The sequence below is a fragment of the Ochlerotatus camptorhynchus genome, unplaced genomic scaffold (assembly GCF_037179485.1).
Source record: "Ochlerotatus camptorhynchus isolate MF236.1 unplaced genomic scaffold, CSIRO-AGI_Acam_v1.1 ptg000364l, whole genome shotgun sequence".
In the NCBI taxonomy this organism is placed as follows: domain Eukaryota; kingdom Metazoa; phylum Arthropoda; class Insecta; order Diptera; family Culicidae; genus Ochlerotatus; species Ochlerotatus camptorhynchus.
The window spans coordinates 996705-1016014 of record NW_027040852.1 but is presented as its reverse complement, the minus strand read 5'-3'; the positions used below and the strand labels follow the sequence as shown (position 1 = coordinate 1016014).

The 19310-nt window shown below is 39.8% G+C and overlaps 1 protein-coding gene across 2 annotated transcripts in view; it reads left to right on the top strand.

The window, feature by feature from the left end:
• bs (blistered) overlaps positions 1-19310 on the top strand; it is a 637488-nt gene that overhangs the window by 559500 nt on the left and 58678 nt on the right. The window contains exon 3 of one of the 2 annotated variants that reach the window (XM_065232173.1): positions 2590-2646. The exons of the other annotated variant lie outside the window; for it this stretch is intronic. Coding sequence (XP_065088245.1) covers positions 2590-2631 — 42 coding nt within the window. The 3' untranslated portion in view covers positions 2632-2646. Of the gene's footprint in view, positions 1-2589; positions 2647-19310 lie in introns of those variants that run through there. 2 annotated transcript variants of the gene reach the window in all.

The window sequence follows — 19310 nt, the reverse complement described above, 5'->3', positions numbered from 1 at the left end:
TTTACCCTACTACAATTTGATCCTAAAATCTGGTAATCTACAATTTGTTCCTAAACGCTATATACTTGATTTACCCTAAGTAACTAGTAAGTAGCGTGGCATGCCTAACTTAAATAATAATTGATCCCTAAATCCTAAATCCTAAATCTAGCAAAATCTTTGTTAAAAGAGTGACGGAAGATAACTCTCGGTTTGTAAAATTTCCCGCTCAGCCTGCTATCGCTTTTCATGGAGGAATTTCTCTTACTCCAGCGCTTTATCATTTGCGCTTTTCTCCTGCTACAACTGGTCTAAGGATTCCTCCAGGCTGACCTCCTTTTCCAGATTTGGAGCCAGAATCACTCCTCGCACTATTCTTTCTGCTAGGTGGTTTCTTTGGGACAGACTTCTTGGTTCCTTTTGGCACCTTCAACATATTTGTGCACTTCGAGCACGTCTACCAAAGCCTCTTTTACAGCTGTTATCTTACCAGCACAACTATAATGGGTCCAGAAATCGCAGACATCACACTGGACCATATCATCAACGTGGTCACGGCCTTCACAAAGCGTACAGTTTCGATCGCTGTTCAGTTCTTCACTCAACGGTGGTGTTGATCTCTCTGACATTTTGAGGTTATATCCGATGTTGTTCTTCAAGAATGTTCGGATTAATCAAAGCAACTTCCTCAGAGCAGTCTCGTTTTGGACAGCTTGAAGGTTTTATTATTAGGTTTTATTATAAGCATTAAGGTTGGTTTAGATTTTATATTACTTTAATAAAGCCTATTTCAGCTTCAAGCTGCCCAAAACGAGACTGCTCTGAGGAAGTTAATTTCATTAATCCGAACATGGCTATATTTTTAAGTGCACAAACTTGATTTTCTATGGATCACTTTCTTTAGTTTAAGGTTCACTGCTGAATGTGTTATGGATCAATTGAAATATGATTATGGGTAATTCGTACAATTTCAATGCTCATTCTTTAGAAATTTAGCGGTACTTTTTTACAATTGTGTTGCTAAATTTTACATAAAATATGGATCATATTGATATTTTTTATTGATCATTAACACTTTTTTAAGGATTTTCCCCTATGTTTTATGGATCATTTGGATGTTTTTAAGGAATGTTTTCCAATATTTTATGGATCATTTATTGGTTTTTATATTCAAAAGTATGTTTGCCAAATTTGGAGTGATTCAGGGATTATCTTTCAACTGGACAAAGTTGACGAGAATAATTTCCTATTTAAAAGGTAAGTTCTTTTAGATAGAAAAAAAAAAAGATTTCAATCAGATTGATGCCACATGTCTGCAGTTCCAAACTCACATCATTTCTAGCTTAGTTCAATATCTCGTTGAGTACTTGACTGCCGCTCATCGTAAGTCGGTCCCATTTGCGTTTTTGTCAAAACTGAAATTTTCAATCGAAGCGTTAATCAAGCGGCGCCGGTGGTGTAGTGGTAAGCGTGATTACCTCTCACCCCAGCAGACCTGGGTTCAATACCAGTCGGTGCCGCTGGGATATTCTGAGGCATAACATCTCTGTTCACGCCTTCCTTCGGAAGGGAAGTAAAGCCATTGGCCCCGGTTCATACGTTGATGGGTCGATAGGTAGGGTCCAGGTGTAGGAGCTGCCTCCCTGGCGTCCGTAGTATTGGTGCTCAGCACGGAAAACAAGATCGACGGAAAACAAACCAAAAGAAAAAAAAATCGAAGTGTAAGCTAATCACCCATAGATTCATAATACTTAAAACGCGTTTTTTTCGGCTTACTGATTTGTGCTATGGAACGGACTAGCCATGAGCGGCAGTTGAGTTGATTGTAATACTTTCCCTACGATAGATAAACAGTAAAAGGCAAGAAGGGAAGTTTGTTTATTGTATTCATCTCGTAACAACTGTGAAACTTTTAAAGGAATAAATAGAGTTTCAATATTGAATTCATAAATATCTTCACCTTCGTATTTTTCGTATATCAAGATTATTGCTTATCGTATATTAGCTTATTGCGTGCTCTCAACTTAGAGATCTAGATGCACTTCCACAGTTATTAATTGAGAGCTTTCGATGCCTGCACCATTTTTGCATTAGTATAATTGTGTGGCAAGAACAATCATACTCTATGTCCAGGGTAGTCGAGAAATTTTCCAACCCGAAAAATTCCTAGACCGGTCCGAGAATCGAACCCAGCCACCTCCAGCATGATCTTGTTTAGTAGCTGCGTTTTTACCGACTGAGCTAAGGGAGGCCCATAGATATCAAACTGTTGATATAAGAAACACGGAGTAATAAAAGAGGGATGAAATTAGGCATAGTGATATTCGGGGTAATTTCGAAAAGCCTTTTTCACCTTCTATGATCTTCGGGGAAAATTTCTGTCCATTTAACTTTTTCCAAAAATTTTGTTATTATTCACCAGAGGCTGAAACGATGTTTAAGTTTCAATCTTAAAATCAGCAAATGCATTTAGTTGAGGTAAATCTATCTCTAAATCTAGCACATCATGATTGTTTTTCAAAAACCAACCTCAGTCAACTTAACCTTACAATTAAATATTAGCGACGATTAAATCTGTATTAACGTTTCCTTTTATCTTTTTCGTTTCAGGTGAGTTTTTGCAACAATTCATTCCCTAAAGAATTTAAATAAATGTGTCTGCTTCATTGGGATATCGACCTCTGCCATCATTGGGATAAGTATTCATGTTTTGATGTTAAATAATTGTACGTGCATGATGATTCAGAAAGTGAAATATGCGTTCATGGATTTCGCAGAATAAAAGAGCCTTAAGCAATTCACATACGTCCAAGGGGCAAGACAATATCAATTTATTTTGATATGTTTATCATATTTTAATATATATACGCTAAAATTATATCATCCTAATATCACATAAAAGCTTTGAAAGTTCATTCCATCAAGTAAAAGCTGCTCAATCAAATGAAAGCAAACGTTCCCTCGGCTGTCGACAAAAGCAGGCCACTCTGGATGTGTGCCACATGATCGTCTGTTTTCTTGGTGGCAACCATTTTGTGGTCCTCCTCATTGTTCTTCATCAGCAGATCTTTCGGTCTATGCGTCGTCGACTTTGGAAAGCAACCGTTTATAGTGATGAGTGTGTGAGTGCTGGCCACGTTTTGCATCAATTGCTGCAATAGAAGCGCTCGATACTGCCGATACGTTGGCAATACTGCTATACAATGAAACTACTGGAAGCGGCTCCCGTTCTGGTCTTCATCTTATTCGCATGCTTTCAACTTAGTGTTCTAAATGTATTTCCTCAGTTATTAATTAAGAGCTTTCGATGCCAATACCAATGCATGAATTTGTATATTGGGCGGCAAGCACAATGATACTCTATGCCCATGGGAGTCGAGAAAATTTCCAACCCGAAAGATTCCCTCGACTGGACTGGAAATCGAACCTGCCGCCTCTGGCTGGGTAATACCGTGCCTTTACTGACTAGGCTATGAGACCCCTCCCGTTCTGATGGAAGAGGCTTTTTGGATAGCGGAAGATAAAGTGTTAATTGTGTTGTACCTTTTGACTATAGATGTATTGTATAGCGACCAACAATCCACAGCTCTCTAATGTTAATTCGATTGAGCCTTATCAAATACGTCAATAGACAACAAAAATGAAAGCAAAATAAAAAAAAAAACTACGCAACATGGAACATGTTTCTGTTTTCCATTTGTTTTGGTCGGTTCTCAAAGAATTTCAAATTAATCTATATACCTACTCTCCTTATCTGTAGTCAAAGTCAAATTCAGCCTGTTTATGAAATAGCCACTTCTTACTGCTTCCTACTTTCTGAAAACGATAGCTTTTTTTTTTGTTTCCTTTGGTTTGTTTTTTCCGTCGATCTTGTTTTCCGTGCTGAGCAACAATGCTACCGACGTGCCAGGAAGGCAGCTCCCGCACCTCAACCCTACCTATCGACCCATCAACTCATGAACCGGGGACCAACGGCTTTACTTCCCATCCGAAGGAAGGCGTGATCAGAGATGTTTTGCCTCAGAACATCCCGGCGGCGCCGACTGGGATTGAACCCTGGCCTGCTGGGGTGAGTGGTAATCACGCTTACCACTACACCACCGGCGCCGTTGAAAACGATAGCTGATCTATGGGAAGTTTATGCCACCACCCATAGAAAATATCGATTAACATCTGGATGTAAGCTACTATCTAAGTTCCGATCGGATATAGATGCAGTCATATGATTTTATGAGACATCAGTGAATCCTGAAACCAGAGCAGCAATGGAAGAAAAAATCTGACTCCATATCAAGCGTGTGAGGGTGATGAGCCAAAAGAGACCCTAACCTTTCGTAAAGCCTTAGGGCTGCCGTCTAGAGTGGGTATAAGCTCAATCTTAGATCCTCGCTTATCGAGCACTAAATAGGAGTAAACACTCACTATTCTCGAGCAATATTTAAGTTTCAGTTTCATGTCGGTTTAGCGGTTGTATATTTTTTACCAAACCAAGCATTCTTAATAGTATTTATAAATGAATTCATGACAGATGCACGCATTTCGTCGCCTCCGATGAGCAGATATCTTCAACATACTTGAATAAACCAAACAAATTGCAGTAGAGTACAGCAATGAGATTCAACGCTCAAACATTTAGCAAAGAATTATTATTCATTACATGAACTTGTATGAACCATGAAGGTCTGTGCTAAGAATTTACATTAATTGCATCAAAATATCAATACATAAACCCCGTTAAGTTCAAGCCCCCATCGGGCAGCCGGAGAACAGCTCGGTCACCTCCGTTGAATTTCCGCTCGCGACTGAGCGCATTTAAATTCGAACGTAATAATCGTAAACACCGCGCTTATGTGATATTGAATGGTAAATAGATTGCCCCCATCTTTTTATCCCCCATGCTTTGAGAAGCAAATTCAGTGTAGTTTCTTCTATTGTCCAGTCCAAACGAGCAATAGCTCCAATACACGACGTTTTATATTGGCCTGTGTTATTGATAGGTGTGCTCCTGCTGCAATGCATCGCTCTCTTCGTCAACCGTCCGTGCAGCCTTCTGCTCATGCATCGGCAGCTAGCTAATGGCAAAGAGTAGGAGTTGCAATTGCTTGTTGCTAAATGTCAGTGGTCAACCGTGTCAGCTAATGTTGCCATTTTTCTGCGCCTGATTGAAACCTGCTGCAGCCGTGATGTGATGATTGAGTGCTTGTTAATTCGATTATAATGGACATGTATTGGCGATTGAACTTGGGCTTGGCTTGAAAGGTGCGACAGTGAGTGATACTTATGAATCGGAGGTCGTTTATTGCACACTGGGAATACAATGATTGCCACGTGACCTTAAATGAGTTTGATTTTGTTAGAGGAATGATTCCCATGGTAAACCATCTTTTATCGTTCAACAAATTGCCAACCCATTGAGAAAATCTTCGCAAGTAATCAAAGCAAAGCATTCCACAATGGAGTGCATCCTCAATATCTGGAGTGGTGCACAAAAGATAATGGTCAAGCCGAAGCGGCGATCGGCACTCGGTACCCTTCAAACAAAACCCTGAACTTCCCCCAACCCATCGTGACACTGTGCCGTCCTCCAGGGGACCAGCCAATTCGATTGCCGTCCTATAGCTAAATTGGATAACAAAAATAGTAACAAACAATAATCTACTTTTAATATGCGCACGCGGAATAATAACAAACAGACAAAAGGGCCCAGCAGTGCACTCGCTGAGCTGCGGTAAAAATGCGCCCATTCGTGAAAGGCACCCGGACACGAACCTTGACTCTTGCGCGCGCGCGCCCGATTGCCGACCAGGACCAAGACGACGATGCTGGCCGTTTGCTGGCCGCACCGGGGAGGATCAAAGGCGAATCTTACTACCCGTTACCGACCGCAAAACAGAAGCGCGATATGTATACCGGTAGCTATTGTTTTGCCCTCCGTCCGGCCTCATCCTGCAGCCTTGGTGCTGCATCCATGAGGATGATTTCGAGTCCCGTGTTGTGTTTCTCCATAGGATCTGTGCTGAATTGCTCGCGCGATATATGTGTGTTTTCATCGCACGCCGCAGATTGCCCGTTCACGTACTCTCCGACTGCAGATTGCTACTGGTTGGTCGGTTGGTTGGTTTGGTGGAATGATACACTGGTCATAAAGTGTAAAGCTGTGATTTTTCACCTCTTTTAGTATTTGGTGCCAACAAGAACTAAACGAATTTTGTCATCTTAATAGAGAGCATTATCAGTCGAGACGATTTTAGCAACCCTATTTTGTTTGACAGCTCCAGTGAAGTTATTAAATCTACAAACATATGGTACAACTTTTGGAAGTGATTAAGAAGAATGGGAATGGAACTCCCGGAAGTGACCGAATTGTTGGATGTACAAGAATTCCTGTATCTTGGAGCCCTTGAACACTAGAGTTCCTGAAACTGGAGTTGTGTATGGTGGCTTTCCATAGCACCTTTCCAAGATCTTTGAATCGGTAGATGTTAAGCACGTTCGTAAATTGGTTACTCCATTAAAACTGAGCAGTTCCACGCTAACTGCCGAATCGATTAATTTTTCCCTCTTGGAATTCCATGAAACTTCGCATAGTTCTAGTTGGTTTGCGTGAGCGTGCCTTGAATTTCTTGAAATCATCGAATTTTTAGGAATGGGGGGGAGCACTGAACCAAGTTTGTGCTGGAATTCGGCTATTTTGACGAGCGACTAATTTTTCAAAATGGTGGATTTTACATTTTTCAATTAATCATAGCACGAAAAACGCTCATCAAATTGAAAAGGCGTATGATACATGGTTGTAGGAAACATGTTAAAAATATCACCAATTTTCGTAAAAAAAAAAAAAAAAAACTGTTAAAATCTTCTATAATCAAAAAAAGTTTATTTTTAAGGATTTTAAACATCTGTTTAAAGCCTATAAATGCAAACCTTTTTGAAATGGACACAATGGACACTGTACGATGCCCGGCTAGATACTGGTCAATCAACCAGCTCAGAGAAGCCAAGAATCGTATTCCTTTAACTAAAACCTCACTAACGAGGCCCACCAAATCCATCGAATATCCAATTCCCGAAACGCGACCGAATCCTGACTATCATTACAGGCAGAAACCTCCCAATAACTCTGACTCCTTCGCACTTTGAAAGACGAAGAATTCTCACATTATCAACGAATATACTGACATTTAACGTAACGTGGAAAGACTTTAGTCCCTTTCAATTAGATTCATTTATCACCATATGATTTAGGTAAATACGGAATTAAACTCACACATTTATTAGTTTGCTACATTGCTTAACTTACTTATTAAGCTACTTATGATCGTCTCCCTGGTCGGTATCGCTTAATTATCCCTTTTCTGCCTAGTGTGTGTGTATGGTCAGAATCTACCCTATCGCACGATTGTGTGTCCGTTAGACTGATGCAAATTTTAACATTTTCGCTCCACAGTGTTCAAACGGTTCCAAATCGGGTCCTGATTAGTCTCCCAACATTTGAAGACATTTGATAAGAAACTGACTTGGCACAAACCATTTGAAGTTAGTATGGAAATAACTATGGGAAATCCAAACCTTTGTTCATTGTCTTTTTCCATATTGCACTCTTCAAAAATTCTAAAGCTAAACCTATGGAAAATTTTCTCAGCTACAACTTAGCAGAACATAGTTGTTGAGCCAAACGTCAAATAAAATAGTTTTTAATTGTTTAAGACATTGATAATCTTATGGCATGATCAAGCAGCTGTTTTGTGAGCAACACTGTATCTTGCAATGCACACCGGGCCAGGAACCGAAATCAGCAAGACAAAACCTTGAAATGGTGTCTCTGGAAAAGTTTCTCGGTCTATTATGTGCCTTCATCTGGTAATTGAAATTAGCTCCAATTTTCTCCGCATAGATGGTGCTGCGATACTAACTCTCTTATTTCACATGATAGAGGTTTTATTTTTTCGGTAAAGTTGTAGAACATTAAAAATTATAAAAAAATACCGAAGAACTCAAAGTTCTAGGTCTTCAAATAACTAAGATATAGTGAATATTGTAAAATTTAACTGAAATTTACGTTTTTTGTACTATTTTCCATACTAACGACAAATCCTTCATTTGTAACGCCGTGTATCTTTTAATCTTATGCTATACCATTCATACCATTCAAATAACCTTTGGAGATCGAAAATTGAACGTAAAATGAGAGATCATTGAACAAAACATATTTGCATGGTTTTTTGGGGGTGTCCTTAAACTTATGATCGGTAGTGTACTTACATTTTCAGTTAGTCAATCAGTAAGTAGTATATGTGTATTCTCATTTCAACATTAGATCAGTGCACGAAGATTTGCTGCAATCGTCTCTCACCCGTAAATTTTGACAGTTTTGGGTGGTTTGTTTTGGCTCCCATTCGTTGCCATCTCTTTTGCTCAGAGATTACATTATTGGAACCAAAAAGTGAGGTTAGGGACCGTGCACTGCTCCACAGACAAACAGACATAACACTGGCAATTTGTTCATCAAATACGCATTTAACGGTCAATTTAAATGTTTTTAGTTGGTAGTACCGCCACCTGTGGCGCGCATAGTCAATAACCCTTGCGTTTGACGTTTACACACTATCGCCATCAGTTCAGCGTACTACCCATCACAGTGTACTCAACAGATGGCGGTAGTGTTTTAGCGACGATGTTTTATATTGAACAATATTCTATGTTTTATTGCAATGTGACATAGTAGCCATGATTTGTGTGCTCGATTCTAAGCGCCAGAAACACCAATGTTGCCTGCTGAACAGTTGATTGAGCATAATCATAAGACATTAGTGGCTTGAATTATTGATAACTTTTGATGCTAACATTATATTGAAAAGTGGTTCTGGACAAAGTAGTAGCTGAGAAAATTTGCTATGAGCTCAGTTATCATTTTTTAAAGCAGAGCAATATGGTAAATTGTTAGATGGATATGAACAAAACATTTGGTTTTCCCATAGCAATTTCCATATAAACTTCAAATGGTTTGTGCCAAGTCAGTTTCTAATCGAATGAGTTCAAATTTTGGGAGGCTAGTCAGGTCCCGATTTTGAATCGTATGAGCACCGGGGAGCGAAAATGTCAAAATTTACATCAGTCTAGTGTCCGTGCTAGGCTTTTACTCACGTTCTGGGAAGCGTACGCTTTGAAGCTTTCTACGAAGTTGCTCCCGAGTGATCGACGGCAGGTTCGATGGTCGTGCTTACGATGACGCCGTTCAACGCAAAATGGTTTCCGTAAATCACCATCGTGAGAATTTAGTTAAATAGACCTCCCTCTTGAACCGTTACAATCTGCTAGTCTCATGTCTTCTCATTGCTAACTAATTCAAAAGGTGATTTAGAAGATTTTATCTAACCGAAAAACGGGAGCAGGAATAATGAGCCGTTTATAGATGGTTGTGCAAACAATGCCTTACAGTTTGCGAGAGTTACGCGACTGTAAATTAATTGTATGCAATGTAGCTATTCCAGTTTGTTTCATTTAGCTAGTCGGTCGTATCAGTCCAATTTTTTTAAATTTTTTTTAACTAGATTAAAATTAATTTAATATTAAGAAGCTATTGAATGGAAAACGGACCATCGAAAAAATATTTAATCGAATTTAAAAGATCTCATGTTTATTAAATAGATGAGAATAAATAGGAATAAATATCAAACAAAAATAGTATAACAAAAAAAGGCAACTGTTACAGTTTTGTTTTACGAAAAAATGTTTTTTTTTCAGCTTGTATTTTTTCTGAAAAGCCATTCCTGATCACTGCAACTTGTCTCATACGCCATTTCGATTAGGTGATCCGTTTTCGTGCTATACTTTATTGACAAATATCGAATACGCCATTTTGAAAAATAATGCAAGAGTCAAAATGGCTAAATTTCAGCACAAACTTGGTTCATTACCCCTAGCTAGAAATTTGGCAAAGTTTCATGGAATTCTGAGGGCTAAAATCAAAAAATTGTTTATTTTCTCGCTATTTGGCCTGGAAATTCTCAACTCCAGGAACCTCCTCAACTATTGGAACTCCAATTGCTCCGCAAATTTCTGCATCAGGTACTCTTGAGTACTCCTGGAAATTCCGATACACCACCAGCATTCAAAACTCTCAGACCTTGAAAGGACTCACACATTCCCGAATCATTAACAAGAGCTACGGAATTAATGGGAATTTTGAAAACTATGAATACTTTTAAATCACTGACAATTACAGAAACCATTTTAAAGGGCGAACACGAAATTATTGCGACACATTCAACAGGGCATAACTTTTTTACCATTGGGTAAAAATCAACCAAATTTTGCACACTTTCTCATTGATGTGTATTGTGTACATGCTGTCAAACTCGAAGTCGTGTTTTTCGATTCAACGAAAATGGAGGTGAACCAACGCGAGTTGAGAGAAAACAAATTCTTTCCAAACACCTGGAATTCCCGGACCTGTCGCACCGGCAGTTGGGAAAAATGTTGAACATTCACCATTCAACCGTCTCCAGAGTGTTGAAGCGGTTCCAGGAGCGGTTGACGTTGGACCACGGCAAAGGAGCTGGAAGAAAACCGGGACCGGAGAACAAAAAGACGGAGGGAAAGGTGAAGCGGATGATTAAAGCAAATCCCAACGTCTCAAGCCGTGATTTGGCTAAAAAGATCGGCATGTCGCAGAGCTACGTCCAGAATGCAAAGAAGAGAGCTGGACTACATACATACAAGGTACAGAACTTCCCAAACCGCAATGAGCGGCAACAATCGACGGCTAAAACTCGGGCACGGAAGCTCTACGAGAAGATGCTGACAAAATATGGCTGCTGTGTGATGGACGACGAAACGTATATAAAAGCCGATTTTAAGCAAATTCCGGGTTTGGAGTTTTTCACCGGCAAGAGCAAGTTCGATGTGGACGACAAATTTAAGAAGAAGAAAATGTCGAAGTTCGCCTCCAAATATCTCATTTGGCAGGCCATCTGCTCTTGCGGACTGAGGAGTGAGCCTTTCGTGACAAAGGGCACAGTAAATGGCGAGATCTACAAATCTGAGTGCCTCGAGAAGCGCCTTTTGCCGTTCTTGTAGCAGCACGACGAAGCTCCGCTATTTTGGCCAGATTTGGCATCATGCCACTATTCTAAAAGTGTCCTGGAGTGGTATTAGGCCAATTCTGTCCATTTTGTTCCAAAGGACATGAATCCGCCAAACTGTCCGGAGCTGCGCCCGGTGGATCATTACTGGGCAATAATGAAGCGGGAACTTCGGAAGAGCAAGAAGACAGTCAAAGACGAGAAGGACATGTTAAGAAAATGGAAAAAAAAAACTGAGAAACTGGTACCGGATGACACTGTAAAGACTTTGATGGAGGGCATCAAGCGAAAATGCGTTCAATTTTACACTCAAGGCTCCATCAAATAACTTTTCTTTTGATTTTTGAAGTAAATATATGTATAAAACTACCCTAAAATTTTGGTTTGATTCTAAACATTGAATGAAAATTGGCATGACATTTTCGGTGTCGCAATAATTTCGTGTTCGCCCTTTAAATCCAGGAATTTCTGGAACTCCAATATTTCCTTAGCAGATGGAACCCCTAGAACTGCAAAAAATCCTGCGAGTCCTCGATGTTTCGATGGTGATGCTTTACGAAATCTCCATATTTCGAGAGTTGTCGGACTTCCAGGAGTTCTCCGAGTTGAAGAAGTTGTCGAAAATGTTAGATTTGCCGGAGATTCGAAAGGTTTGACGCTCAGTTTCTAAGCCAGTGAACAGTGGTCCAGGGTGGAAATTTAACCCATTTACGTCCACTGATCTATCGAAACTTGAAACTTGAAGCTCAAATTTTATACATGTCTTAGCTAATATTGTGCTATGGATCAACTTCCTGAAAATGGTAAACAATTTAGTTCGGAATTAACTCACAAGGTGGTGTTAGTGTCTGCAGAAGACTTCATTTTATCAACATTTATGGAATCAAGTTCTCGTGATATGTGTTATATCTGTAATATCTCATGCTCCGGACTATAAACCAAGTTGCTGTTCACTGCAATGTTGTTCAGTAAGCAAATACCTTTAGAATTGTGGACAGTTTAGTTCGGAATTATCTCACTAGGTGGTTTAGGTAGGAATTATCTCACTAGGTGCCACTAGTGTTCTTTTGTTTTCCGTGTAAATACTGGGTTGATATATCGAGATCTTTCCCATACACAAAGTTACTGTTTTCTGCAGGCTAAGACCTTTTGAATTGTGGACAGCTCAGCTCGGAGTTTTCTCTCTAGGTGGCACTAATAAATACTGGGTCGACATCTTGAGATATTTGCTAGATACAAATGGCTATTTTCTGCAATTTTGTTCAGGAGGCCAAAGCTTTTTGAATTGTGAACACTTTAGTTCGGGATCATCTCACTAGCTGGTACTAGTGTTCATATAAATTTCGTGTAAAAACTGGAGTGACAACTCGAGATCTTTGCTCGATACAAAGTTGCTGTTTTCTGCTATGTTGTGCAGGAGGTCAATACCTTTAAATTTTTGACAGTTTAGTTTGGAATCCTCTCACTGGGTGGCACTGGTTAGTTGCTGTTTTCTGTATTGCTGTTCATGAGGCTAAGGCCTTTTGAATTGTGGACAATTTAGTTTGGAACTCTCTCAATAGAAAATACTACAATTAGTAATAATTAGACCATATCAAAGTGTTCCAGAAAAAAATCACGTATTTATTATGAATGTGAAATAATTCTTGCGTTAATGGGTTAACAAAACCTTATTATATAATCAATATCAACTGGGTACAAAAATATCGATCTAAATACGCGAGTGTTATAAAAGCTAAAGTAAAAGGAAATTTTTAGACACCCATCCAGCTCATATGAGCAAAACTGTGAAATGTTCTGTCTTCATCCAGATTAAATTTGCGCCTTCCAATGGGGAACAAAAATACTTCAAACTTAAAAACAAACGTTTGGAAAAACTTGTGCTTACGAATCTGGATAGAGCTGGAATTAGGGCGTAACAGCTTTTGTAAACAATGACTTCTCTCTCTGATTTCTCTAAAGTCATAGCTCTCGCTGGCAAATCGACATCATCATCGAGTAGAGGAAGACTTCCTCTACCCGATGTATAAGTTGGTTCGTGTAGCCGTGCCTTGAATTCCTCGAAATCAACGAGAGAAAACATTGTTTACAAAGGCTGTTACGCCCTTATTCTAGCTCTATCTAGAAATGTGACTCAAAATATGTGAACGCATCAGATATAAAACCCATCAAATAGGGATAACTACTCCATTTCCGGCCTATTAAGCACGAACCGCACTTAGTCTTTCTTAACCAAGCGCAGTTTAGAACCAAACGGAATGTTATTATTACTGATGGCTAACAAATTTATTTACCTTTCCGTGTGTACCGTAAGATTTGATAAAGAGAAATCAATCGTTGAGATATTCTCAAAAGTCTAACACCGCTTCTTGACGCCAAACTCGGCCTATGGGATGAAGATAAAAATTGATTCGGTCGGAGCACTTCTTTTGTTTTTGGGAATAATGGGTGCAAACCATCATATCACGCGTTCTCATTGACTTCGTTCCGTAGCTTATTAACTAAAGTATTGTAGAGTTGGCGTATGGATCTAACATTGGGCCCATCGCTAAAAATCTGCTATTGATTAATATTATCTAGATGAACGCGTCATTGGGACGGTACTAATGAATATTTTTGGTTGCTATTGAAAATTTAGTCGATGGCTGAATTTATGTATGGGCCCAAATTAGGGACACTTAGGCCGACATAACATACATTTCCCCTACCAAACACATAATTGACTTGTTAACTCTGAAATCATGAATTTATTCGAAGTTTTCTGCTCGATAGGCCCAAAATGGGTGATTAGGCCGAAGTACTTCTCTACCCTACATATAGTTTGGTTTTATTTGGACAGCCTTATCTGCATATCCGCTCAAATTTTCGATAGCTTCAGGACAGTTCCAAAGATTTCGAGAAAATTAATTTCAGCAAAGACTACCGAGCTTCAGGGCTGTTCCATTAACGTCATACAACTGCAATAACATTTCAGCAAACTTCGGGGTAGTTCTCAAAGCTTCATGGCTGTTCCATTAACATCATAAAACTGCAGAAATAGTTTTGTAAGCCTCGGGGCAGTTCTTAGAGCATAAGAGAAATTCCATTAATATTTGCGGGAAGTTCCTATAATTTTAGGTAAATTTCGAGAACTTTAGGACATTTTCATTAACTTTAGAAAAATAACGGAATCTTTCGATAAATTAAAAAAAAAGAAGAATTGTACGAAGAACTTCAGCGAAGTTTAGTGAACTTAAAAAAAAAATTGGAAAATACATAGAAGATCCAATAAATTCACGGAAGACCAGAGAAGTTCAGAGAAGTTAAAAGATCTTTATGGCGGGTCCATTAGTTTCAGGCTAATTCCAGCAACATGATAACTAGCAGTGTTGTTAAAATATCAAAAAATCAGATCTAAAAAAAGAACAATATCACGTTTGATTTGCGAAGACAGATTAGTATTGCAAGCTGTGATATCGCAGCTCTGAATATCAAGCTAACAAAACTCACCAGCTGCAAATCTCACCAAACTTTGGTAAGATTGAGTTTCATGATTTTTTCGAACGCTTCGTGTCTGCCATCGGTGAAGAGAAAAAAAAGTGAAGAGAAAAAAAGCATTATTAAAGGGTGATACGGTCAAAATTTGGTCAAGGGAAAACGCGTGTAAATCGGTGAAATCGTTTATTTAAAAAATCAAATTAAATTTCTTTTTCAAGTTCAATTAGTATAAAATTCAGGAAAAATATTCAGTTAGGCTTCCGCTTTTCCAAATCCGAATTGCCGGGCCTTACGCTTGACCCCTGCCATCAGATTTTGTACAGCCACCTTGTCCACCTTCTTCGCCGCAGAAAGCCAGTTTGCCTTGAACTGCTGCTCGCCCTTAGCAGTTTTTTTGGTCTTCTTTAGGTTCCGCTTGACAATAGCCCAGTATTTCTCAATTGGGCGGAGCTCTGGCGTGTTGGGAGGGTTCTTGTCCTTGGGAACCACCTGCACGTTGTTGGCGGCGTACCACTCCATGGCCTTTTTACCGTAATGGCAAGATGCCAAATCCGGCCAAAACAGTACGGAACAACCGTGTTTCTTCAGGAAAGGCAGCAGACGTTTATTCAAACACTCTTTCACGTAAATTTCTTGGTTGACAGTCCCGGAAGTTATGAAAATGCTGCTTTTCAAGCCACAGGTACAGATGGCTTGCCAAACCAGATATTTCTTTGCGAACTTTGACAGTTTCATGTGCTTGAAAACATCTGCTACCTTTCCCCTTCCTTTTGCCGTATAAAACTCCTGTCCCGGAAGCTGCTTGTAGTCGGCTTTGACGTAGGTTTCGTCGTCCATTACCACGCAGTCAAACTTCGTCAGCATCGTCGTGTACAGCCTCCGGGATCGCGCTTTGGCCGTCGTATTTTGTTTATCATCGCGATTTGGAGTCACTACCATCTTGTAAGTCGATAGTCCGGCTCGTTTTTTGGCTCGATGCACGGTTGTAGACGATACACCCAGCTTATTTGCGGCATCTCGGAGAGAGAGGTTAGGGTTTCGCTTGAAACTACCGGCAACTCTCTTTGTCGTCTCAGCGGCTTCCGGTTTTCGATTTCCCCCCGATCCAGACTTCCTGGCTGTCGACAAACGTTCCCCAAAAACTTTAATTACATTTGTAACGGTTGATTTGGCAACTTTTAGCGATTTTGCCAACTTTGCGTGCGAGTAGCTCGGATTTTCGCGATGCGCGAGCAAAATTTTGATACGCTGCTCTTCTTGCTTGGACGGCATTTTGACAACTGAAGAGTGAATTCCAAAATCAAAATAGGAGCAACATTCTACACACACACACCTTCAAAATGAGGGGTGTTCAGGTTTTTTAAATGCAAAATTGAAAGAAATACGTCACGTTGATATTGACCAAATTTTGACCGTATCACCCTTTATACCTTCTCTTTTTAAGAAAACGAGGTATAACGGAATCATTTTTGCGGCGATTCAACTCTTAGCTTCAATTTAACACGTTTGTAAATAGTCTCGCAATATCAAAGGAGTTTGTAAAATCTATATCAGTTGCTCCAATACCGCACGTGAAACACAGAGCGAATGAGAGTGGAGAAATATCAATTTGCTCATGATTATGCCATCACTGATCACGAGAACAGCGAGAACTTCAGGAGCATTTCGTAAATATCAAGGAAGATTATAGATCTTTAGGGCAGTCCCATTAACTTCACGAAAATTGAAGAAACTTTAAAGGAATGAGGAATGAAAGGACATGTCGAGACTTTAAGTGAAGATTCATAAACAAACTGCGGAAGCATAAGGGAAGTTCCAAGCATTTGGTAAATTTTGGGAAGTTCAGAGAAGCTTCATGCGCTTCAATGTGGTTTCATTAGCTTCAATTAAACCGCAGGAATAGTTTAAAGAAGTTCAGGGATATCCATAGAATATTAGAGAATTAGAGAGAACTAAGGAAAACTGTTGATTTTTTAAAGAAGATTCAGGAAATTCAGAGAACGTAGGTCTAGGGATCTTAAGGGTTTTTTAGAGCTCATTAGAAGAGTCCAATGGTTTCAGGGAAGTCTCAAAGACTTCATGGAAGTTTGCATCTGTAAGGGTAGGTTCCAATTAAATAAAGACAGTTCCATTAGCTTCTGGAAAATTTCGAGATCCCTAAATAAGATTCGGGAATTTCAGGAATGTCCAAAGAACTTAAGAAATCATCAGTAATATTTCGGTAGCTTCACATACTTTTAAATAAATTTTATTTTTTAATTCACAAACGTGCAGAGAACTTTAGTGAAGTTGAAAAGCTTTCAGGATAGTTCCATTCAGTTCAGGACAGTGCGAAGAATTTCAGGATAATTGAGAGAACTTCAGGACAGACAGTTGGCACCGTCAGAATTTTATGAGGCATAAAATCTCATATCACGCTCTCCTTCGGAAGGAAAGTAAAGCCGTTGGTCCCCGGTTCATAAGTTGATGGGTCGATAGGTAGGGTCCAGGTGTGGGAGCTGCCTTCCTGGCACGTCGGTAGCATTGGTGCTCAGCACGGAAAACAAGATCATCGGAAAAAAACAAACCAAAGGAAAAAAAAAATATCGGCAACTTCAAAGAAGTGCCAACAACTTCAGGGAAGTTTAGAAAAATTTAGGTCAAATAAGAGATTTTAGGAGAAGTTCCGTGGGTTTCCGTGAAGTTTTCAAAAGGCCAGGAAAATTACGCAAAATTGCGGGAACTTTTAAAACAAAGCTGAGGGGTCTCAGGAAAGTCTACAATTTTGGGAATGTTTTAAGATGTTGAAGAACTAGTTTTGAACTTCATTAATCATCTTAGAACTACTGTAGTATACCATTCCCACACTGTTAACAAAACCATGACCAAAGTGAACCAGCCTAATTAATTATCCACTCCAGGTACCGAGCCATCGCTCGGGCAAGAATGCAATTATGCAACTTTAACCGACCCATATGTTTGCCACTCGTTACTATAACTGCAGCGCTCTCTCGTCCTCTAGTCACCCTTCCTGTAAGGGCCGAGGTTGTTCACGCAGCAAGAAAGGTTTCGAATGTCCAGCGCTAAAACCAAATATATCCATTATTCCAAATACTGCTAGGATGAGCATTTTGGTGTCACTCCAGTCATCTCACTCTTTTAACCAAACGACTCTTTTCAACATACATGAACCATTGTAAACCAAATTGTATAAAAGGAAAATGCATTTGAATAAACTGAAAAATTCTTATTCCAAAGCTCGACCCTGCTGGGATTATCCCATGCAGCCTATCGACTCTTTGAAATCAAGTTCAAGTCTTTCTCTGCGACCCAGCTGAATTTCTCCAAGCAGGCTTCGCCACGAGGAAAAGAAAATCCTAAGACCGTGTGCGTACGAACTCTTTAATACGCACATCAATAGAAGGCATGAAATGTATGCCAAACAACATTATTTAAATTTCGAGGAGTCCATATTACTCCAGGAAAGTTATCAAATTTCTGTAAATCTTGAGAATTTCACAGAAGGTCTTGAAGGCCAAACTTTCACAGAAGGTCTTGAAGGCCAAACAATTCAAAAATTCGAGTGCATTTTAAATTTAACCTTCAGACCAGTTTCAACATTTGAGGGAACAGGGAAGCTTATTGCAGTTCTATTAATTTAAGGAAAGTTGCGGAAAATTCTGAGAGGTTCTCAATTTCTCAAGAAATCTAGAAAATTTCAGAGAGGCTTTCAAAAGTTCAGAAGCATGTTAAGAACCTCAAAGAAGATCGCGGATTTTCAAGGAAGATAAGGGATTCTTAGGATGTTTCTATTGGATTCAGGACAGTACTAAAAGCCCCTGGGTGCAGTTTGGGAGGTTTCCCCTTACTAATAAAGAAACATGATTAGCTCCTTTCAAACAAAGTAGAATGCAACAAATTTCCAGCATTTTCCTAGCTTTACTAAGGACCATTCCCACATCCCAGCCCAGCGAAAAAAAAAGCCGACCGATCACCACATTTTCCATTAGGTCATACGTTCATATATGCAACTATAACCAACCGGAGAGTGCGCGCGAGCATATGCACAAAACGATAAGTGCCGTATCCTCGAAAGCTTTCCCCCACCCCCACCCACGGGTAACATACCGGCAATCCCCCCGCGACTGTGTTGTGCGATCACTCGAGACGAGCAATCATGTAGAGCAGCCTTACGGATGCTCGCTCGGTCGCATATAGGCTGCCGGCCCCGAGACCCATTCCGAATGCATACATTCAATTCGATTCACATTAAAACCATGCAATTGCTCTCCGAGTACCAACAACAAACGAGGCAGGGAAGGTCTCGCGAATCGGTCGTCGCGATCGCAGCATAGCCTTAAGGAGCGTAGGAGTAGAATAAAACGATTTCATTTCTTGTCGCCCTCTCCCAACCCCCCAAGAAGGCAAGCCGGATGGGGCAAAAATTGAATAATAAGAATTAAATTGAATTAAATTTATTTATTAAAAGAAATTTTAAAAGCAACCAACTGCTTCTACTCGGGGTAGCTCGGGGAATGGATTGTTGTTGCTCGCGACTAAGGGGAAGCCAACAACGGAAAGAATGCAACTCGCTGAATGGATGTAAGTTAACTCGGAAGAGCCGGGAAAGTAATTGCACGGTAGCCGTGGAGCCCGGCGCAGTTCAATTGAAATTCGTTTATAATTTCCTATTGGTTCCCGGTTAATTTAATTTAATTGACTTGGAATACATTAGCCGTGGGGCCAGAGTTGTGATGCACGAATCCGGCGCGATTATGGTATGACACGGGG